Source organism: Aotus nancymaae, unplaced genomic scaffold (genome assembly GCF_030222135.1).
Source record: "Aotus nancymaae isolate 86718 unplaced genomic scaffold, 86718_ANA_hifiasm-v0.15.2.pri h1tg000007l, whole genome shotgun sequence".
In the NCBI taxonomy this organism is placed as follows: Eukaryota; Metazoa; Chordata; class Mammalia; order Primates; family Aotidae; genus Aotus; species Aotus nancymaae.
Window position 1 is genome coordinate 47,181,032 of NW_026988418.1, and position 24,023 is coordinate 47,205,054.

General features: G+C 38.7%; 2 protein-coding genes across 8 annotated transcripts in view; one reads left to right on the forward strand and one right to left on the reverse strand.

Annotated features, from left to right (window-relative positions):
• The window catches only part of DNASE2B (deoxyribonuclease 2 beta), an 86,329-nt gene extending 67,674 nt beyond the window's left edge, over positions 1-18,655 (forward strand). The window contains exons 2-8 of one of the 3 annotated variants that reach the window (XM_064372565.1): positions 1,245-1,383; positions 1,550-1,607; positions 5,023-5,200; positions 11,194-11,275; positions 13,584-13,745; positions 15,066-15,263; positions 17,269-18,655. In XM_064372565.1, the coding sequence (XP_064228635.1) occupies positions 1,359-1,383; positions 1,550-1,607; positions 5,023-5,200; positions 11,194-11,275; positions 13,584-13,745; positions 15,066-15,263; positions 17,269-17,609 (1,044 nt within the window). In that variant the 5' untranslated portion in view covers positions 1,245-1,358 and the 3' untranslated portion in view covers positions 17,610-18,655. Of the gene's footprint in view, positions 1-1,244; positions 1,608-5,022; positions 5,201-11,193; positions 11,276-13,583; positions 13,746-15,065; positions 15,264-17,268 lie in introns of all 3 variants that reach the window. The other 2 variants (XM_012442518.2, XM_064372566.1) reach the window with 2 other exon arrangements.
• The window catches only part of LOC105710282 (uricase), a 119,503-nt gene that overhangs the window by 32,320 nt on the left and 63,160 nt on the right, over positions 1-24,023 (reverse strand). The window contains exon 1 of one of the 5 annotated variants that reach the window (XM_012442526.3): positions 686-785. The exons of the other annotated variants lie outside the window; for them this stretch is intronic. Coding sequence (XP_012297949.2) covers positions 686-715 — 30 coding nt within the window. The 5' untranslated portion in view covers positions 716-785. Of the gene's footprint in view, positions 1-685; positions 786-24,023 lie in introns of those variants that run through there. 5 annotated transcript variants of the gene reach the window in all.

Consider the following 24,023-nt stretch of genomic DNA (forward strand, 5'->3'; position numbering starts at 1 on the left):
CAGATTCCAAGGCCAAGATGAGAATACTCCAGCCTGGGTAATAAGAGTGAAACTTCGTCTCAAAAATAATAATAATAATATCCATCGAGGAATGGGTAAGGAAAATATTTCTCCGTTTAACCAATTTAGTCTGCTCCCTGCAGAAAACTGTGAACCTGCCAAATACAGCATAGTCTTGGCCTCATGGCAGTGAGTTTCAAAATGTAGGGTACACCAGCATCACCCATAAGCTTATTAAAAATATAGATTCCTGAGTCCAGTTGGAAGAATCTGATGTAGCAGGTTTGCAATAAGGCTTAGAATTCTGCCCTTTTTGCAGGCACCACAGGTAACTGAGCAAGTGGTCCAGAGCCCTCCTCCCAAAACTCTGTCTTAGGAGAAATAGAGACACAAGCCCTCCCCTTTTCTATGAATCCTGAGAATTGTGAACAGTTCTAGTGCAACCATATATGTAATCTGATTTACAAGGGTTCAGTCTGGTCTGGATCCTCTGATCTGGAACTATTATAGTTATCATAGTGATTATCAGAGAGACAGATTAGGGGCAGCATTATTTCTAGGCATGAAGTAAACTGCTATTGATTATAATAGCAATTTTAATAATTGATTCAAAAGTAGGCATTAAATAAATTATTTTCATATGTCTATATACTCCTTCCCTACTTTACAAAGAAATTGGTCTGACCTTTTTATAGTTGTTAAGGTAGTGGGCCATTTTCTCTTGGTTTTCCACTTCAGATTCAGCTTCAAGAATGAGAAAGCATAGTTTGGGCAAAATAGATGTTTGTAACACTTTTTATTAACCTGAAGAGTGGGTGATCAATATGTTTGCCTATTGCATAGCAGCTAAGTGGACACCAAGGCCTCTTAAAGTAAAGCACACTGAGTGGCTAAAACCAGGGAGGTGGAGAGAATATGTAAACATCTTTGGTAAAATACAGTTAAATTTACTGTTACGTTGTAGAAACCCTCTAAAGTACTGCTTAGTAACTGGTTCCTTAAGAGAGAAATTTATTATAAGTGTCAGATCCTAATTATTACTAAGACATAAGGTTTTATCATTTCTGTTTAATATATGAACCACCTGCATTTGCTCTCACTCATTGAGTCAATCAGGATGGGAAGACATGAAATATGTTTAATTTAACATCTATTTATTAAAATGAAGTTCCCCTGCCTACTGAATTTTACACAACACAATGTTCACTCCAAAGAGTTAACTATATTTCCCTTTTTTTCTGCAGAACTTTCTGATGACTTTGCAAAGCAGTTAACAATTCAGCACAAAGGCATCCGGAGTCACGCTGGCACGTTGTGACAGAATCGCACAATTACATGGGATCCATCCCATTCTGAAAATGCCCCGAACAGCGAACAGAACAGGTAAATGGAATCAAACGTCAGAGCCAGCATAGCCTGAGAGCACCTTGAAACTCAGATTCCACATTTATGGAGAAAGTGTTCTGCTGTGGCATCAAATAAATGAAACAGAAAATGATGGCAAGACTTCTAAGAACATCTTTTGCTTTGCTCTTCCTTGGCCTCTTAGGGGTGCTGGGGACAGCAACAATTTCATGCAGAAACGAAGAAGGGAAAGCTGTGGACTGGTAGGTAAATGAAATGAAAGGATTGCTGCATGCAAACAGCCTCAGTATGGGAGTCAGCCTGGCTCACTGCGAAGTTCCTAAGGGGAACGTCCATTCTCTTTCCTCCCTTTACAAATAAAGGAAGTTAAAGTGTGCAAATGGGCCAAACTCCCAGGCAGGGGTAGGCTTCTGAGTGAGGGAGTTTCCCTCTGAGAAAGAGCTGAGCAGCCCCTCTTGGACCTGATTCACTGTTCTCAGCCGGGCAAGGCTGATAGCCACAGAAATGGGATTGAGCTGACAGCTTCTGTCAGCTGGCAATTTCTTTTAATTACATCATGGCTTTTCCTAACAGAACACGTCCAACATCCTTTTAAAGATTGACAGAGTAGAGAAGGCAGATTACTTTTTTCTGAAAATGGAGCATGCACTTCTCCTTATGAGAAGGAGAAGGGCACCTGGTCACACACAGCACTGTTTGCCTAACCTCGTTTTGTTTGGCAGCACAGGCAGCTGTTGCCGTGAGTGGGAGGTAGGTCACTGGCCTGTTGAACAGTGTCAAAGACATTAAATACTGTGTTGTATTATAGTCATGAGTATTCCTAAAGCTTTAATCACTTTTTCACTCTTTAATTGGGATATTCAAGTTTGCCATTATGGTTGGTGTCAAGCTTTTTGTGTAAACTTCAGGCTAGAGAACACTGATATACTCAAGGCAAGTGGTCCGTCTTCCAGCAGTTACTGAGCTCAACCAAGCTCTGTGTGGAGTTTCAAAAATAAAAATATGGACAATATATGGTTCCTATCCTTGAGGACCTCACAGTTATGTGGTAAGGGCATAAGTGGAACACTAGGGAGCGGAGAGCCTAGAAAGCTTCTCCGAGGATATAGTTTTTGAGCTAAGTTTTAAGAACAATTATGAAGTAGCTAGAAAAGGAATGGATATGCAAGGGTATCTCAGGCCAATGAATGAGGAGGTAAAGAGGCAAGAAGCAACATGGAAAGTTGGGAGTTGCTACTAGTTTGGTATTTCTGGAACTTCAGGAGAATACAGGAAGATGACCAGAGTTGAGGTTAGAGAGGTGAGGAGGGCCGGGGGTCTGTGTGCATTTCTGGAACTTCAGGAGAATACAGGGAGATGACCAGAGTTGAGGTTAGAGAGGTGAGGAGGGCCGGAGGTCTGTGTGTATTTCTGGAACTTCAGGAGAATACAGGGAGATGACCAGAGTTGAGGTTAGAGAGGTGAGGAGGGCCGGGGGTCTGTGTGCATTTCTGGAACTTCAGGAGAATACAGGGAGATGACCAGAGTTGAGGTTAGAGAGGTGAGGAGGGCCGGGGGTCTGTGTGCATTTCTGGAACTTCAGGAGAATACAGGGAGATGACCAGAGTTGAGGTTAGAGAGGTGAGGAGGGCCGGGGGTCTGTGTGCATTTCTGGAACTTCAGGAGAATACAGGGAGATGACCAGAGTTGAGGTTAGAGAGGTGAGGAGGGCCGGAGGTCTGTGTGTATTTCTGGAACTTCAGGAGAATACAGGGAGATGACCAGAGTTGAGGTTAGAGAGGTGAGGAGGGCCGGGGGTCTGTGTGCATTTCTGGAACTTCAGGAGAATACAGGGAGATGACCAGAGTTGAGGTTAGAGAGGTGAGGAGGGCCGGGGGTCTGTGTGCTGAGCTACAAGGTTTGAACTTGACTTGAAAGGGAGCTACCGAAAGACTTCAAGCAGGGGTGTGAATGGTCAGATTTGCACTTTAGGAAGCTCACTGGCAGTATTGTGAGGCTTGGCTGGATGGGGAGCAGCCAAGAATCACAGAGCCCAGGAGCATTTTCACAGAATTATAGGTGAGAAGAGGTGTGCACCTCGGTTAAAGAAGTGGTTGTGGGAATAGAAAGAAGGACATGCTGAGAAGACTTGGTGGTAGATGGGCTGCAGCAGGTAGGAGAAGGGGAGATGTTAAGAAATAATTTTAGGTTTCTGCTTCTTGGACTGCGTCAGTATGTTCCCTAATAGTGTGGGATGAGCAGATTTGGAGCAAAATATTATAAACTTGGTTTCAAAAATATAGAGTTGGAGGTTTCTGGGACATCTTTGTGTTTGGGTTTCTCTGGACCTCAGCAGAGAGGTCTGGGCTAGAAACAGATTCATGACTCTTGATTACATAATTAGAGATGGTCACCCTGGAAAAATGTTTAAAAGTACTAGCTCTCAACTGGTGTGCCATGGCACACTGATAGTTCACAAACCCTTCACTGGTGGGTCACCAAATTGTGATTGATGTGGTAAATCATTTTTGCCACAAGTGAATGGACATATTGCTTAGCAATGTCTGTTAGAGAGAATATAAGCACTTGTTGCCAAGCTGCTAAAATCTACTGAGAAAGGCAAGGAAAGAGACCATCAAGTCAGCACCAAAGAATAGTTTCATGTTTCTTGCCACATGTGAGGACCTGACCCTGTGAGTAAGAAAGCATAGCAGGGCAGGAAAGAGTTCACTTAAATAAAGTACAAGACCAAAGAGGACCAAGTGAAGAGTGTGCAGCTTTTACGGGCTTGTGACACTGTGGTATGGTAATAGTGTATATATTATAATGGTTGGTGCACTGTGAGTGTTTAGGAGTTAATGGTGGGGTTCATGCTATTAGAAAGCATTTGGCTAGATAGGTGGTTCTCAACCAAGGGTAATTTTGCCCTCAAAGGACTTTTGATAATGTCAGGAGATAACCTTGATTGTCACAGCTTGGCAGTGCATCTGGCATCTAACAGGTAGAGGGCAGGGATCCTACAATGCACAGGACAGCTCCCACAACAAAGAATGATCTGGCTGAAAATGTGAATAGAGCGCATTGAGAAACCCTGAGCTAGGTAATCCAATAACGCCTTAATACTACCTTGGCAGAGCTACCTCTCCTCCCTGTGAGATAGCCAAGGGAGATACACAAATAGTAAAGGAAGGAAAGGGCCTACTTAATTACTTGGTTTTGGCCCTGAATCACCAAGAAAGAGTATTCTGATAAACTGAGCTGAAGAATGAAGCTTAGAACAGAGGCTCAAACTACCTTCTACCTCTTCTGAAGCCCAAACCCAAATCTCATACCCAGTCAGCCAACTGCATGGTCTGAGTCTTGGCCTGCTGCCCACTGTAGCCATATGGACCATGGAAGCAACAGAGAAAGCCACTCTCAGTGTATATGGACTTCCAGTTCAGGGACTCCACCCAGCAGGATAACCAAGGTCTTAGAATATATCCAATCAGATTTTTATTTTCTTCTCTGGAGAGGAGCAAAGATAAGGGTGAAGAAAGAGGCAGAGAACTTGAGCAAATCCCTCTCCTTAGAGGCCTTCCATGAAATGTGAGAGATATATTAAAGTGTGTAACACAGCTACTGCCACAGGAAAGCAGTCAATAAATGTTAGTAATTCATAATTATTTTGCCTGCTAGGTTTACCTTTTATAAGTTACCTAAAAGACAAAATAAGGAAAGTGAAGAGACTGGGTTAGAGTACCTGTACTTAGACTCTACAACTAGAAGCTGGAGGAAGAGTGTGCAACTAATGAATACCACCAAGAGTGTATTGGGAAGGACATTACAACAGCTATATGAAGCATATGCCTCCAAGGTATGTTATGTGGTTAATTGTTCACTTGAATAATATAAAATGCATAGAGCTGAATCCAAAGGCTTCAACAGAGTTTTTCTGTTCACCCATCCAACTCCCAGTCCTAGCACCTTGAAGTAAGCTAGCTCAGAACCAGCTCAAGACAATTATCGGAGTCAATCTAAGACCTTAGGAAACATGTCATTATAGTCTACAGCAATGCCAAATTCACTTGGCACCATGTCCAGTGGTATCACTGGGCAAGGTATGAACTAATTGTATATTGAAGTCTTCTGGCCGCCAAAATGTCTGTCAGTTTGCTTATTCATCTAATAGAGATAGGGAGAGGAGCCTCTGCTGCTATAGGGCAATACTGATCTGTGATTAACGTGCCATGAGTTATGGGTTGTTTATGTCATGGTGTTGATCAGTGGTGGTGAGCTCAGTAAAGGGTTCTACTTGATATTCCTTTTAATTCATTGTTTTAAAAATGATATGTTGAAAACTAGGACTCTAGTTCAAGGCCCTAGAACTAACTTGCCTGGATTATCCCTGCTGTATCTGGACTTTATCAGGCAATGAGCTAACCAGTCAAAGAGACACAGGTAAGTAGGCCTGCTGGCTTAATGTGGGCATGCTCCCAATATTCCAGGCACCATCTGTTGCTTAGTTTCAAGATACTGCTTTCCAACCAGGGGTGACAAGTAAAATCAAGGCATGATTAACATCCAATTATACTCACGTATGCATTTCCTAACAATAACTTAAAGAGAAGTAAATATATAACATGACTCTGTTCCTATAAGATGCTGGACTGTATGCTGAGCCTTTACATATGTTAAGTAATTTAATGCCCACAACAACACTGTTTTAGCCTCTAGCATTACTGCACGTGTGTATCTGAGTATTTACTCAAAATGTACAGGGAACTGTCATTGTGTGTGGTAATAGTCATGTTATTTACTTGCCATTAAGACCAGCCTTCAGAGCCAAGTTACAAAGTTAAAACTTATCTGTAGGCTGTTTGAGAACATGTGATGTGCCAAGCACTTTTCTAGATGCTTTTTAAAATTGTCTCAACAATCCTGCTTTGAATAAACAAATGACAGGTGACCCTTGAACCATGCTGGGGTTGGGGGACCGGCCCTCATGCAGTCAAAAATTTATGTGTAAGTTTTGACTTCCTGAAAATTTATCTACTAATAGCCTACTGTTTGACTGGATGCCTTACTGATAACATCAATAGTTGATTAACATATATTTTGTATGTTATATGTCTTATATACTGTATTCTTACAATGAAGTAAGCTAGAGAAAGGAAAATGTTATAAAGAAAATCATTAAGGAAGAGAGAATATATTTACTCTTCGCTAAGGGAAATGGATCATCATAAACATCTTCATCCTTGTCATCTTCCTGTTAAGCTGGCTGAGGAGATGGAAGAAGGGGAGGAGCTGGTCTTGCTGTCTCGGGGTGGCAGAGACGGAAGAGGTGGGGAAGGTAGAAGGGGAAGCAAGAAAGGCAGACACACTCAGTGTAACTTTCATATGAAAATACATAATGACTTTTCTCTATTTGCTTTTTAATTTCTCTAATAATGTTTATATACAGCAGTAATCCTTTCTTCATCATTTGCTTTACTTTCAGTGCCCGTTATCACAGAAGGGTTCATGTTGCAAAAGAAGTTCAAAACTTTATTTTTTTCTTTTGATACTGGGTCTCACTTGACACCCAGGTTGGAGAGCAGTGGCACCATCAGAGCTATCTGTTGCCTTGACCTCCCAGGCTCAGGTGATCCTTAGGTGACACCTCAGACTCTGGAGTAGCCGGGGCTACATTTTTTTTTGTTGGTAGAGACAGGGTTTCGCCATGTTACCCAGGCTGGTCTTGAACTCCCGGACTCAAGCAATCCACTCACTTTCGGCTCCCAAAGTGCTGGGATTACAGGCAAGAGCCACCGCACCAGGCCTAAAAGCAGTCCTGAATGATCCGAATGCTTTTACCAATTGTCTCATGTTGATTTGTGTCCTTGCACCACCTCTTCTATAGCTTCTTCCTCATCATCTGGCTCTGGTTCCATTGAGTCATGTTCTGTTAATTTCTCTAGTGTGGTGTCTATTTGCTTATGAATTTCTCCAAGAATCATATCTTGAAACCTATTATCCCTAACCTTTCTTGCCATGTCCACAATCTCTTTCATGACTTTCTTGACTGACTCTATAATAAATCCTATGAAGTCATGCACAACATCTGGACACAGTTGTTTTTCCAGCAGGAATGTACTGTTTTGGGCTTGATGGCTTTCATGGCTTTTTCTATAACAGCAATGGCATCTTCAATGCTGTAATCCTTTCATGTGTTCTATCATGTATTCCACAGCACTGACAATCCTTTCCAGAGAGCATCATATGTCATGAGCCTTAAAGGTTCTTATGAACCTGATTGAGAGGCTGAATCAGAGGCATCATGTTTGGGGCAAGTAGACAACTTTGACACCTTTGGTGTTGAACTCATGGGATTTTTAGTGGCCAGTGGCACTATCCAATACCAAAACAACTTTAAAAGGCAGTTTCTTACAGGCAAGGTATCTTCAGACTTTAGAGACAAAGCATCAATGGAACCAATTAAGAAAAAGGGTTCTTGTTGTCCAGGACTTCTTATTGTACAACTGGCAGCTGGTATTTATCTTTTTCCCTCAAGGCTCAAGAGTTAGCAGCTTTATAGATAGGTGCAGTCCAGATTGTCAACCCAACTGCATTTGCACAAAACAGTAGAGTTAGCCTATCCCTTCCTGCCTTAAATCCTGATGCTTGCTTCTCTTCTTTACCAATAAATGTCCTTCGTGGCACTTTTTTCTAGAATAAGGAATTTTCATCTGCATTAAAAACCTGTAGGAAGACATCCTTTCTCCTCAATGATTTTCTTGATGGCATCTGGGAACCCATCCGCTGCCTCTTCGTTGGCAGAAGCTGCTTCTCCTGTTACCTTAATATTTTTTTAGGCCAATTCTTTCTAAAATTATCAAACCATCCTTTGCTGGTATTAAACTCTCTAGCTTCAGATTCTCTACCTTCCTTTTGCTTTGTCATATAGTGACTTCGCTTTTTCTCAAATCATATTAGAGTCTATGGTATTCCTTTCTTATAGCAATCTTGCACCCATATAAAAGCTGCATTTTAATTTTAAATATGAGATATAAAAGTATTTTGTAAAAAGTGTAAGGTTTTCATGCCTGCTGGCATAGCTGCAGTGAGGGCTTCATGAATTTCCTTTTCTTTTTTCACAATGGCCCTTATGCTGGATTCACTTATCTTGAAATGGCAGGCAACTGAAGCTGCAGACCTCAATCCACAGTACATATCAAGCAATTCAACATCTTCTTGTAATGTCATGACTTGTGTCTGCTTTTTAGAAGCATTTCCAGCATCAGTAGTAGCACTCAGTATCGGTCCTATGGTTTTATTCAAGGTTTCCGATATTGTCCCAAACATGATGAAAAATACACAAGAGCTGTGAGAGATCACTCTTGACCACAGTATGCAATTTACTGGAGAGAAGAACTGCTCACATGAAGGTTGTTAGTGTCATGTGGCATTATCAGCAGATATTCACAAGACTTAAGCTCACTTCAATGGTGACAGGAGGTGGCTATCAAATTATTACATTAGTACAATATTACTATCGTTAAGTTAATGCAGTTATGACTTAATAAACATGTTTGTTTACATTTCTTGACTGTGAATGGCACCATGTTTGGTCTGTGTTTGTGTATGTAAATTTTGATGAATTTTAACTTTTTATAATAGATTTGTATATATTTTAGAGCAGCAAATGATAAAATAGACTAGTATCTGCACTGTTCCCTTCCCCATTGCTGAGACTGCTAGGGGAGGAAGAAGGAAAGAGTGACATTGTAAAGCCTCTGTCATTACCTTAGTTGGAGTAGATAGCTCTTTGCTTGGCTGAATACAATAATGATCTTTGGAGGTACAAAGGTAGCCCCATACCCTAGCAGGGAGATACAGTTAAACTTCTCTGCTAAACAAAAAAGGGATGGAAAGAAACCATGAATTACAAAGCACAAGAAACATGAAGAGAGACTGGGGTAAGGCCTCATGGTGATGTAAAACCATTCAATATTTCTTATCTTTTGTAAAACCTGCTCACATGCAATGTCTTTAGTGAGGTTCTGGGGGGAAAATGACAGTAAAGGGAGTGACTTCCATGCCTGATTGGCACAGAGCCAAAAGAGAGCAACAGCAGTGGGTGATATCTAAGTGAGACTCAATGTTCTTTGGAAGCTAGAATTATGTGCCACAACTGACTGTGAGAATATTACTCCTCTACCCCCTGACTGGAATTGAACTTCTCACAGAGAGTGAAATGCAAGATTAGACGAACTGGTTTTAAATCTCAAGTGTCAAGGTGACCAAGGCCAATAGTTGGGTTACATTTGGAATTGTTTCCCTTCTCTTGCCTTTACAAATAAGAATCTTCCATGCACCTTCATAAACATTTATCAAACTATATTGCCTATACTTGTCTCTCTATATTTTCTGCTAGACAGGGGGCAGAGACTGCACCCCTCTTGTTCTACACTCAATAGTCAAAACAATACCAAATATGTGTTAAAGAAATAAACCTATTCAAAGGCACATGCCTATATCTACCTATTCTTAAGTCCATGGTCTTTTCCCTTTATCAATAGCCTCTCTTCTCACTAAGGCTACAACCCACTTAACCTCAGCTGGCTGTTACATGCAGTTAGAATAATAAACTTCGTTTATCATAAAGAATAAATTCCTCACTGGATCATCCCAGAATCCCTCCATGTTGTACCCCAAAGGCACACAAATGTCCTCATTTCCACATTTAATGCAGGCTCATAGAGTAACTAACTCTTCAGGGTTCTCCAGAGGATGATATGAATGCTATTCAGTAACTATGAACAATAATGATAAATGAAGGTAAGAAAACAGCTTACTTTTCAGGGTATTCCCAAACACAGTAGACAAGAATGCTACAACAGACTATGTTGTGCCTTTAACATTATTTTTGTATTATATCAAATAATTAAGCAACTGTGAGAGACTTCTTTATTGACTTTGTTTTCAAAGAAAAAAGCAAGGGCCTTTTTAAAGGAGATAGGTTATCCTTTCCTGCTTTTAATTATGTCACTGAGATTTTTTTAATATCGACATTATTGGCTTCAATAAAAGCCATTGTATCATCACACAAATTAAATGGAACCATCCAGAACAAATATTAGCAAGTTTCTAAAACATGACAAATAGAGACTATTGAAATAATAGCTTTATTTTGGCTCTAAGATTTGGCTGTTTGAAAATTGACTCATATTTTGCCTTAACAGAGGAAATCCAATATTACACAGTAAATTTCACCACTTTTTAAAGCAGGGAAAAATCAAGTTGGAAAGGTGAAGTGACACTGAAAAATGGATTGCAGAAAAATCCTCCCATAACGAGAGGAAGGGAGAGCAGATAATGAGGAATCCTGATTAAACACAAAGCTACTATCCAGCAGTGAAGTGAAGCACAAAGTGGGCAGAGGAAATCGGATCCTGACAGCCGGTTCTGCACTGTGCCTATGATATCAATGGAAAAAACCTCAGATGCAATCCTTGGTTGGTTGTTCCTACTTCATTTCCTGAACAAATAATTCAGTACTCCTTTATTATACACTGGTTGCTTAATCAGAAACTTGGTTCCAAAACAACCAAGAGAAATAGGAACATTGCCCTCACACACAGATCACAATGCATAGGGCTCCTGTCACATGAGTAAAAATCATGCATAGTTAAAAATGAACTTCCTTTCCCCTGTCTTACATGTCACAGGCTTCATATTGATGGGGAAGTTGCCTATTAGGGGAATAGATGACTTCTCAGTGTATTAATGAAAGCAATGTATTGCAGGCTGGGTAGTTGGTAGAAACGTTGTGAGAGTTTGTAAGTGGAAGATTTACGCCATTATAACCCTAATATATTCCTGCAGAGTAACAACACAGCCTATCTAATATACAATGATGGAGTCCCTAAATCTGTGAATTACAGCAGGAAGTATGGACACACCAAAGGTATGATGATTCTTGGTTTCTCTTTTCTATTGGAAATTAACATTTTCTTAAACATTTCATCTTGAATATTCTTATATTCCATACTAAATAGATAGCTTTTCTTCTTAATAGTTTGAGTCATTGAAATGTATAATTTCTATATCACAGGTTATAATATAATTGTATAATTTGACTTGGCAACCTCATTTTTAGAAATCCCATTTTATTTCTTAACATATTTTAAAATATATGCTTTGCAGCAGGAATTCAGGTACTGATACTGAGGACACACAAACACCAGCAATTATATATATATATATGCACATATACATATGTACATATGTATATGTGCATATAGCATATATGTACAAAAACATTTTAGTCAGAGTTATTGAGATAATTTATATAGAGTAAAATGAACTCTTCTTAATATATAGTTCCCTTGGAAATAAACATTTTTGAAAAACTGTTTTAAATAGTTTTATATTAATTTTTATCATGTTATTTATATTACCACATATAGTAATTTTGATTATACTTTTACAATTTTTCTACTTATAAACTTTGCATATGTGTTTGTACACTATAGAAAAATTCAAAATACAGGTAAACAAAAAATCTATAATCCTAATACCAATTAGATAAACCATATTTAATCCTTTCCACTTTTTCTAAAGTACGTATTTTAAAACATTTTTACAAAACTACTGTAATGACTATTTTTCAACCTTTTTCCAATTTAATATGTCATAAATAACTTTCCATGGCAACAAGTATTCAGAAGGTTCCAAATTCAAATGCCTTCAGGGAGCAGGCAAACGAGGTCAGCAAGTGGAAAGGAGGCAGTTACTACTCAACTTGCCTGATAGGGACACAATTTTCCAGGAGATGTTGTAAATTAATATTTGTGGAAAATCTCCCCAGTTTTTAAATGTTGGCACTAAATTCGAAGTTTAAAAAACATTCTGCAAGCCTAATAAAATGTATTCATAGGCTGGATTTGGCTCAGGGGATGCCAGTTTGCAGCCTCTGATTTAGAATATAGTTTGTAATGGCTGACAAAGGTCAGGAACATTGAAAACTTTTTATTTAGCAAAGTTGCTCTCCTGAATGCCATATTTACAGGGAACCCAACAATTTTCATAACATGCTACATTCTTCAACTTCTCCTCCAACAATCTCCCACACTATTTCTACTCTACCCTGCTAGCTGCCACAAGAGTTTGAGGAAATGGCTGTAAAGGGAGGAGGGCGCAAGATCAAGTGGAAAGGTTCTCTTGGCCAACAGGTGCCCTAATATCCTATGGCATTCGTACCAGGAGGATAGGATTCCAGCAAATTGGCACACTTTTTTGCGCAGAAGAGAACTCTTGAAGGTCATCCAGTTCTGTTATATAACAGAACTTTCAATATTTTCCACCTTGACACGGGTATTGATTCTATTTCCACCTGAAGAACAACAGTATGCTTTCTTAAAATATGCTCTTTGAAAAAAAAACAGCTAGAAGGCATTTGGTTTTTACTCTAACAATTAGGCAAACATAAGTGAATCTTATGTTTGCATAGTCACATGCAAACTGGAAAGTCTAGCTATCATACCAAACCTATCCTGATAAATTTATAAACATAGAAATAGTCATAGACATCTGTTTTACAGAGTTCTTTTTGCCATGTCACAAAATTATAAAAATCTTTCTATTTTCTTCCATATTGGCTTTCATGTTATTTATTTTGCTCTAGAGATTTTTACAAATGTTATTAACTAGGATGCTTTAGCATAGCTTCATTTTTTTCTCTCTCTCTTCGCTTCTTTTATTGGGCTTGTAGAAATGGTGACTCTTCTGCCAATAAACAGGCAGCAGTTTCTTCTAACAAATTATTGCAAGTACATTTCTTCATTTGATATTTTCTCTTTCAACTCTGTTTTTTAGTTGGTTTTTGAAAACAGCCTAGCTGCTTAACAGTAAAGACACTTTCTAAATCTTGCCAGGTGACTGTATAGTTTAACAAGGTCAAATTCCAATTTAGCAAATTTGTATTCTGCCAAAACAAATTTTCCTTGTGATTTCAACATGAATTTCCTCTTAACTTTTCATAGGATGGCTACCTTGGTCCCTTTTTGTGATGGCTTTTTATCAGTAATCAGGCAATGTGATATGTGCCAGAATTGTATTTGAAATCTTTGAAAAATAAGCATGATCCTTGTGATTATTAGCTTAATAAAACATCAGCTTGAAGCATAAATGGGCTTAAATGTTGCCACTTTGAACCCTATTTTAAAAGAAGCTTTGTTTTTCTGATTTATCTTTGTTAAATGTATTTTTGGTAGGTTTTCTGCTGTGGAACAGAGTCCAAGGGTTCTGGCTGATTCACTCTATTCCTCAGTTCCCTCCAATTCCGGAAGAAGGCTATGATTATCCACCTACAGGGAGACGAAATGGACAAAGTGGCATCTGCATAACTTTCAAGTACAACCAGTATGAGGCAATAGGTAAAACTAGAGTATGTGAGAAAAAAAAGATAACAATGTTGGAGAAAGCATTTGGAAATAATATTCATAAACGTGTCATTTCATTTGTTAATCTATTCATAGACCCTCTGATACCTAGATTCTAATGCTGGTTTTGCCATGGTGAGGTCTTGGGTAGGCTCACTTACTGGGCTTTGGCTTATAATCGACCACTGCAGTTGTTGAACTTGATCAGGGCAGTAGTTTCAAATATATTCAGGTGGCTGGTAGATAACATATATGAGTGAAACAGACAGATGTTACGTGAGAAGTGGGGATAGTGACAAACTAAGGTGTTGATTCTCGCCTAGCTTCCCTCAAAGCCTCAGCTCCATCATGCTGTGGCTCTACAGGAATACAAGTCCAATGATTATAGATCTCCATATTTCTCATGAAGTACCAGAAACCTAGGGGGTGTGTGTGTGAGAAAGAGAGAGAGAAAGAGAGAGAAGAAAACTGATTTCTACATATGAGCTCAATCTTATTTTTTTTTAAGTTTTCCAGGCCACATGTTCCTTGTAGGCTACCAACATGACACCTCTGAACCAGAAAATCTTCCTTTAAGATTTCAAGCTCAGCCAAAAATACTTAGATTTGGCAAACTGTGGCAGGAAAGGAGAAGTAGGAACAGGTTAGTAGCTAAATAGTAGTGAGAAGCAACTTGCCTATAGATATAGGAGGTTTAGAAAATGTTTTTTATCAAATTTCCATCTTATAGCAAGGATCATGAGCTACTCACCCAAGTCAAGCTCTAGTCTCACTAACTGAAATCATGTAATGATTAGAGAGCTGAATATCACAGAGATTAGGCATACACACTGAGGAGCTGATTATTCTTGAAGCTGTTGCATTGGCACATGGAGTTCTCAACTTTTGTACATGTATATGTACATTTAGAAGAAAAAATATATGGTCTACAAGGCTAGATTACCTGGGTTTGAATATCAATTTTATCAATTACAAACTTTGTAATTTTGGGTATATGATGTAAATTTTCAGTTAATTCATCTACAAAGTAAAGATAATGATAACAACAGAATTTACTTGATAATATGGTTGCTGTGAGGATTAAATGAGTAAACCCATGTAAAACTTGTAGAACCATGTCTGGAAACTAGGAAGTGCTTAACAGATGTCAGTTATTTTAACCAAAAGTTATTTGAAGGCTATTGGTTTAAAGAAAGAAATGGCTTTGTTTTTGTGTTGTTTTGTTTTTTAATCCACAACAAAATCTATAATATCAAGAGGCATTTCCATTTGTGTCTTAATTCTCAACATTTTTTTTATTGTCTCTTGATTCAGATTCTCAGCTCTTTGTCTGCAACCCAAATGTCTACAGCTGTTTCATTCCGGCCACCTTTCACCAGGAGCTCATTCACATGCCCCAGCTGTGTACCAGGGCCAGCTCATCAGAGAGTCCCAGCAGGCTCCTCACCACACTTCAGTCAGCCCAAGGACAAAAATTCCTACATTTTGCAAAGTCTGATTCTTTTCTTGACGGTATGAAAGACCATCATCAAACAACAGGCTATATAACTCTGCTGTTGAACTCATTAGGGATAGCTTAGAGAAATATTCTGAGTTTTCAAGGAAAGAGAGATGAAAAAAGGAAGCAAAGAGGTAAGGAAAAAGGAAAGTCAAGGATGAGTTTCAACATTAGCCTGTTATACTTGAATATCCAGGTTACTGAGTCAACCACAAAAGTATCTCACAACCATCCAACCAAGGGCCAGTGAAAACTCACAGTCTCCAGCCTCTGCTTGGCATGAGGCCATAGCTATCTCTATTTCTTCCAGTCCCTGAGCAGTTATTTTAAGCCTTCCTTACTCTCAAGCCCTTTACACTACTCTGCCCCCTCACTTATAGCTTCCTTTTCTCCTTCATAAATAGAACAAAAAATCACTTAGGGAGAAACCACGTCAATATGGCACCCCCACCTCTCCAGCAATCTTATCTGTTCTCCTTCCTATCTCTGAAACCTATCCCAGCCTCAGCATACTGGATCCGTTCTCCTTGTTCCATTTTAGCTTTCCCACTACCAGGCTCCTTCCTCATAACATACAAAGATGCCTAAAAACCCTCCCTCAACTCTAAAGCATTTATAGTTCTATTTTTCCTTCTCTTTCAGATTTATTTTTTTAAAAACTCATCAGGGCCTTCACTTGCCCAATGTTCCTTCACTACAGTCTTCAATGTTCCTTCACTGCAGTCTTACAGATTCTGTACGTAGACACTTGAATCTCTCCCCAAGCACCAATGGCTGTCTTAGATGACCTCACTGTTTTCCTTGCTTATTTGCTTCCTTACTTCATATATTGAATAAAATTTACTGAATGCCTACTACTAGCCAAGCCCTGTGTTAGGCAGTAGAGATCTCAAACTTGAAAGGACAGAGATACTCTTTGCAGAATGTGGCACTGTTGAAATTCTTTCCTTTTTGAAACTCTCACCTTCACTGGTTTTAGGGAATACACAACCCCCAGTCTTCCTCCCACTTCTAAGTTTCTTCTGCCAGGTCTTCCTCTGACTACTCTTTAGGTGACTGAGTTGCCATGCGGCCCTCATCTTTCCTTATCTCATTCTACATACCCATGCTGGGCAATTCCAGCAAGCCCTCCAATGATTCTTAAGTCTAGATCTCTACCCCAGACCTCTATACTGACTAAGTTATTTAACAGCAAGTGAGACATTTCTACTTGAAGGTGGTACAGCCACATGAAGCTCAACATGCCAAACTCACCTCATCATCATCCCCCACAAACCTACTTTTTCTTGTATTCTACATAGTCAACCATCTCTTCTTTTAGTCTACATAGTCACTCTCCATCTCTTCTTTTTCTACATAGTCATTCTCCATCTCATCTTTTTCTCACTCCTCTATCAAACCATCAAATTCAGTCAGTTCCAGATCCTTAATAACTCTCACATTTATTGTATCTTCTCCAAACTCTCTGCCACTGCCATGGGTCACATCTGTGTTTATTGACACAGTTATTGTGACAACCTTATATTTTTCCTTTCTTGTTTCTAACCCATCCTTCCCAATTCATCCTGCCCATTGCCTCTCAACTGATACTTATGATCATAAACCAGTTTCTATTAATTCTTTACTAACATTTCTTTAAAAACTCTCCATTGGTTTCAGGAAAATCCAAACATTTTGGCATGATTTACAAAGATCCCTAGAAACTGGCCCTGATTCCTTCTCTAGCCTAATTTTTTCCAAAGGTCTTTCCAGGACAAAGACCTATATTGCTTAATTCGTTTTATAGAACAGAAGATGTTTGCAAACACCAGCATCATCGTAGTAATGACAATAATAACTTTCATTTGCACATGACTTCAGCATTTACAAAATGTTTTCTCATCCACGATCTCAATTATGTTGTTATTATTGTGCTTGTGACATCCACATATCAGGGGTGAATGATGATTTCCATTCCAGAATATATTTTCAGGGACTAATCTAAGTGTAAATACCAACCTCACTATCTTTCTCCTCTAGACATCTTTGCAGCCTGGATGGCTCAACAACTGAAGACACACTTGTTAACAGAAACCTGGCAGCGAAAAAGACAAGAGCTTCCTTCAAACTGCTCCTTTCCTTACCATGTCTACAATATCAAAGCAATTAAATTATCACGACACTCTTATTTCAGTTCTTATCAGGATCATGCCAAGTGGTGTATTTCCCAAAAGGGCACCAAAAATCACTGGACATGTATTGGAGACCTAAATCGGAGTCCACACCAAGCCTTCAGAAGTGGAGGGTTCATTTGCACCCAGAATTGGCATATTTACCAAGCATTTCAAGGATTAGTATTATATTATGAAAGCTGTAACTAAACTTGGTGAAAGGGCGCATGCACTGTCATTGAAAACCTTGACAACGGGTCTTCTTCCATTACTCCTTCTTTATATTTTAAAAGCCTGTTTATATACTCATAACCTGCATATCACAAAATGGAACACTTTTCTCTCATGTTTACCATTTAATCTTTTATTTAATAGTAATTTATTTACTTTGCACTTATATACCATAAACATAAACCACTATACATAACTGAGAACAGAGGAAATAAAAGGAACAATATTTTTCCACATTAGTCAACTCCAATTATTTATTGACTGACTGGCCACCTAGTAGATTAAATTTCATCTCCTTCACAAAGACTTCCCTGATCTCTTCCCCCACCCTTTTTTTGAAGAAAAACAAACAGCTCTTTCTGCATATTCTTGCACACTATTTGGTCATACTGCTCCTGAAGTTCTCTCTCACTGGTTTATGGTTAAGAATTATTTGTCATTCTTTCAGCTGCTACTTACTAATGTACGATCTTGAGCCATTCACCTGGATTCTCTGAACCTTGTTTTTGTTTCATCTATGAAAGGGAGATAATAGGTAGGTATATCAAGCACCTAGCACAGAGCCAGGCACATAGATGACACTTAAAAATACTGGTGGAATTTGAGTTTGAATTCCAGCAAAAAAAAGAAAAAGACAAAAGAACTTTTAGAAATGAGTAATATTTTTCAAGAAAAATATTAAAATCACATTAGGAGAGAAAAAACTGCACAAGTGCAACTCATCAACTTGAAGGAAGTAAAGAAGTGTAACATAATGAAACCAGAATCAAATGCAATAGGCCTTTTTTTTTCTTTTTTTTTTAATAATAGAGATGAGGTCTTGCTTTGTTGCCCAGGCTGGTCTTGAACTCCTGGGCTCAAGCAATCCTCCCACGTTGGCCTCCCAAAGTGCTGGGATTACAGGAATGAGCCACTGCACCCAGCCAAATGCAATAATCTTAATTTCAATGTGTTTCTTTTTCTGGCATTCTTATCACTAAATGTAACTATTACATAAATGGATAATAATAAACTTGTGTTAAGTACTAGCTGCTTAATAACATTTGACGTATGCATTGTTCACAATTTCAAGAAGCTTACAACCTAGAAAAAGTAATCCCAATAATTAAAGCTAGCACTTACTGAACACTTACTATGTAATAAATATTCAACCCATATTAATTCAGAATTAATTACATTCTTATTTAATTTTCATAACAATTCTATGTAGTAGGAACTGTTATTATCCTCATTTTACTGACAAGGAAACTGAGGCCTACAGAGTTTTATAACTTGCCTAGTATCATAGAGGTCCATCTCACCTCTGAGGCTATCGATCTTGTTATCTCTATACCAATCAAAATTCATGGCACTAGTTCAATGACAAACAGAGGAAAAGCTAACTTGGTTTTCCTGTCAGACACAAGCATAAACTATGTTGAATGTAATCTAGCTAACTAACATGCTTGCAAATATAAGGAGGCCTGAAAAAAAATTATCTGGCCTCTGAGAGAGCATCTGAGGCCAAAAAAGTATAGGTAATCCCAATAATATAAGAGAAAAATTGTAAAGTACAAGATCCTGACTTTAAAAGTAGAGGGCCAAAACTTGATCCAATGGTAAGAGAGAGATGAATGAAAAGGCAAAATAAAGCAAAAGTGAAGACACTCTATTGGACTAAAAATACATAATAGGTAGAAGCCTTCCTCCCTAAAAGGTACATTCAGACCCTCTAGAAAGTGGCTTCATCCTAAACTCAACAAAACAATCTGAAGAGAGGAGAATCGAAATTCGATTCATAAAATTAAGAGTGTAGGAAGGTAACAAAGAAAAAGAACATGCTGGCCCACTGGAGACATACATTACAGATGTGATTCCTGCTGAAGGGGCAATGGGAAGTGGCCACACCTTCCTTGAGGCAGAAAAAAATGCTGGAAAGGAATTGAACAGTCCAAGTAGTTCAAGAATACCAAATAGTCACCATGGGAGGGGTGTTGGTATATCTTGGTGATGGTAATTCCTTGTTGTAGAACCTAAAGCAACCACAATAAACCAAGGAGGGCTAATAGTGTTATCTTTCTCAGGCATATGCCCAGGACTGCTACCCAGTCATGCTGATACCTGCAGGGAGACAGGCATGGTCATGAGCGCCTGTAGTCCTACCTACTCAGGAGGCTGAGGCAGGAGGATCCCTTGAGCCCAGGTGATTGAGGCTGCAGTGAGCTATGGTAACACCACTGGACTCCAGTCTAGGCAACAGAGCAAGACCCTGTCTCAAAACAAAAACAAAAACAAACCCCCTCCCCAACACTGGAATGACTATTTCACTTAATGCAATGTCCTCCAGGCTTACACATGTTGTTGCACATGACAGTATCTCATCCCTTTTTATAGCTAAATGGTATTCCACTGTGTATATATACCACATTTCTTTTTATCCATTCTTCATTGATGGGCATTTAGATTGATTCTATATCTTGGCTGTTTTCGAATAGTACTGTGATAAACATGGGAGTACAGATGTCTGTTTGATATTCTAATTTCATTTTCTTTGGATGTATACCTAGTAGCGGGATTGCTGAATCATATGGTAGATCTATTTTTAATTTTTTTTAGGAACTTCCATACTGTTTTCCATAATGGCTGTACTGATTTACATTCCCACCCACAGTGTATAAGGGTTTCCCTTTCTCCACATCCTCACCAGCATGCATTATCTTTTGCCTTTTTGATAGTAGCCATTCTAACTGGGGTAATATGATATCTCATTGTGGTTTTGATTTGCATTTTTCTGATGGTTAGTGACTGATATGGTTTGGCTATGTCCCCACCCAAATCTTGAATTGTAGCTCCCATAATTCCCATGTGTTGTGGGAGGGGCCCAGTGGGAGGTAACAGAATCATGAGGGTGGGTCTTTCCTGTGCTGTTCTCATGACAGTGAATAAGTCTCAAGAGATCTGATGGTTTCATAAATGGGAGCTCCCCTGCATACACTGTCTTGCCTGCTGCCATGTGAGACATGACTTTGCTCTTCCTTTGTCTTTCACCATAATTCTAAGACCTCCCCAGCCACGTGGAACTGTGCTTCCATTAAACCTCTTTTTCTTTATAAATTACGCAGGTCTGTGGTATGTCTTTACTAGCCGCATGAGAATAGACTAATACAATGACGTTGAGCATTTTTTCATGTACCTGTTGGCCCTCTGTATGCCTTCTTTGGAGAAATGTCTACTCAAGTCTTTTGCCCATTTTTAAATCAGATTGTGCTTTTTACTAATGAGCTGAGTTCCTTACAAATTGTAGATATTAACCCCTTGTCAGGTGTATAATTCACAAATATTTTCCCCTTTTCTGCAGGCTGTCTGTTCACTTTACTGATTGTTTCCTTTGCTGTGAAGAAGCTTTTTGGTTTGATGTAGTCCTATTTGTTTATTTTTGCTTTAGTTGCTCATGCTTTTGAGGTCTAGTGTAAAAACATTCTTGCCTAGACTGATGTCATGTAGCGTTTCTCCTGGATTTTCTTCTAGTGATTTCACAGTTTTGGGTCTTACATTTAAATCTTTAATCTATTTTGAGTTGATTTTTGTATATGGTAAGAAATAGGGGCCCAATTTCATTCTTTTGCATGTTGATGTCCAGTTTTCCAAGTGAAATAAGTTAGGCACATTAAGATACATACTACACAATCTCACCCATACATGGAATCTAAAATACTTGATCTCATAGAAATTGAGAGTAGAATAGTGGTTACCAGAGGCTGGGGAGAATGTGGGGAATGGAGAAGATGGGAAGAGGTTGGTCAATGGGAAGAATGTTACAGTTAGGAGAAGTTCTGGTGTTCTATTTGTGGAGTAGAATGGCTATAGCTAATAAAAATGCATTGTATATTTCAAATAGCTAGAAGATAGGACTTTGAATGATCTCACAATAAAGAAATAAGAAATGTTTAAGGCAATGAATATGCTAATTACCATTATTTGATCATTACACAATATATACATGTATCAAAACATCACATTGAACCCCATGAATATATACAATTATTATGTGTCAAATAAATAAATAAATAATTTGATTATATTCACAGAAAAAATTGTAATGAAAAACAAGTCTAAGTTGAGAGTGTATCTTACAAAAAAGTATAAGATTGTGTTTGGCTGGAAACTACTTAATGTGATTGTGGAGAAAGTAAAATAAAAAAATAAATAAACAGAGTAGAGGATGGCAGTTCTAATGTGGAAATGGCAAACCATTCCCACTCTGCCCTCACACCCTTCTTATAAAAACTATTTTCCACAGTCTGTTGGTATCCAATGACCCTTTTCTCTCCAGCTCCAAATCACTGGACTAAGAGTAGGCTGTGACACCAAAGAAAGTAAGTCATAGGCCAAGCCAAGGCAATCAGATATGGGAGAAAGTTTAAAGTAGAGGTACCAAGATTAAGTTCTGGGGCTTGGACACTTGATCTGAAGGTCATGTGTACTGGAGATAAGATTGTTGTTTTCTGCCATGTGCACACCAAAGCAGAAAATGTGGGGCTGCAGAAGCTGGAGAATGGTGCAGACACACTGTAAGAAGCACAGAAGAACAGACAGAATGAAATCAATTCCCAACTGTCCAGATGTCAGTTGAGTTCCTTAAGGAGCTAAGCTTGTCTCCTTGGTTATATAGTCTATGACATACCCATATAGTCTTGCATTAAATGCCCCCAATTTGAGCTCAAGTTAGTCTGAGAATGTTCCTGTTTTCTGCAAGCAAACAATTCTTGTCTAAGTCATGTAGAAACAAGAATGATATTGTGATTGCAGTTCCAATAATCATTTCAATTGAAATAATCATTAAGACATAGGTCATAAACAATTCTCACAGTCTCACAATGTCACATGTTTTACAGACTAATACAGAACATGAGTTATAAAAGAAGTAAACTTGTACTTATAGCATAGGATGAAGAATATGCTTTCACAGGAAGGAACAGGAAGAACTTGGTGGGAATGAATAAGGAAGAGCAATGATGTGGCTTCAAGTATTTAGACATTTACTAAGGATTTCATTCAACTAGTATAATTCTTGTTTAACTTTTGGCTTCACTGACAATGTCATCTTCCAAAGAGATAAAATGATTAGAGGAACCTAAGTCTTGCAATTTAGTCCACTCTGAACCTAAATCTTACAAACAAGGAGGGGTCTGTTAGTGAAATGAAAATAAGGGGATGGGCACAGTGGCTCATACCTATAATCCCAACACTTTGAGAGGCTGAGGCAGGTGGATCATTTGAGCCCAGGAGGTCAAGACCAGCCTGGGCAACATGGCAAAGCCATGTTTAGAAAAAACAAACAAACAAAACAAAAATTAGCCAGGCATGGTGGTGTGTGCCTGTGGTCCCAGCTACTGCAGGGGCTGAGGTGGGAGGATCACCTAACCCCTAGGAGGTGAACAAGGCTAGAGTGAGCGATGATCACACCACCACACTCCAGCCTCAGCAACAGAGTGAGACTCTGTCTCAAAAAAAAAAAAAAAAAAAAGAATATCCTAGGAGACAGGTGTCCCTGGATGATCATCCAGGAAAGAAAAGCTGAATATAGCTGAAGTTTTAAAAGTCTGAGACTGAACTACAGAAAAAAATGTGATTCACTGGCAAACAACTCTTGAAGGAAATGCAGCTCAAGAGATTAAAATGAAATTCTATGTTATTTCTCCATAAGGAGGAAAGGGAGGAAGAATCTAGAGAAAGCAATGTAACTACATAGCCTACCTTCTCACAAACTCATATATATACAACCTAACTATGTATATATTATGGAAAAAAGAGATCAATGAACAAGGAAAAATAAAAGAATGGTACCAACTTGTACACAGAGTTACATGCAGGCTAATACCTCAATGCTACTGGTTGTAAAAAGAAAATGCCAAAACCAAACACCACATGTTCTCACTCATAGGAGGGTGTTGAACAAGGAGAACACATGGACACAGGGAGGGGAGCACTATACACGGGGGTCTGTTGCGGGGGAGTGGGGGGGACAGCGGGGTGGGGAGTTGGGGAGGGATAGCATGGGGAGAAATGCCAGATATGGGTGAGGGGGAGGGAGGCAGCAAATCACACTGCCATGAATGCACCTATGCAACAACTTTGCATGTTTTTCACATGTACCCCAAAACCTAAAATGCAATAAAAAATAAATAAATAAATAAATAAATAAATAAATAAATAAATAAAATTTGGGAATGCAAAAAAAAAAAGAAAATGCTAAAGGTAAAAAACGGTTTATTCTTATGTATGGATCAGGATTACAATGGAGCTAATAGTAGTTTGTGAATACCAAAAACAACTTTGTCTCTTTTATTTCTCTCTTCTCAGTCAAGGTGAATGATACTTGTCTTGGTTTTTGTGTGTGTGTTGCTGTAACAA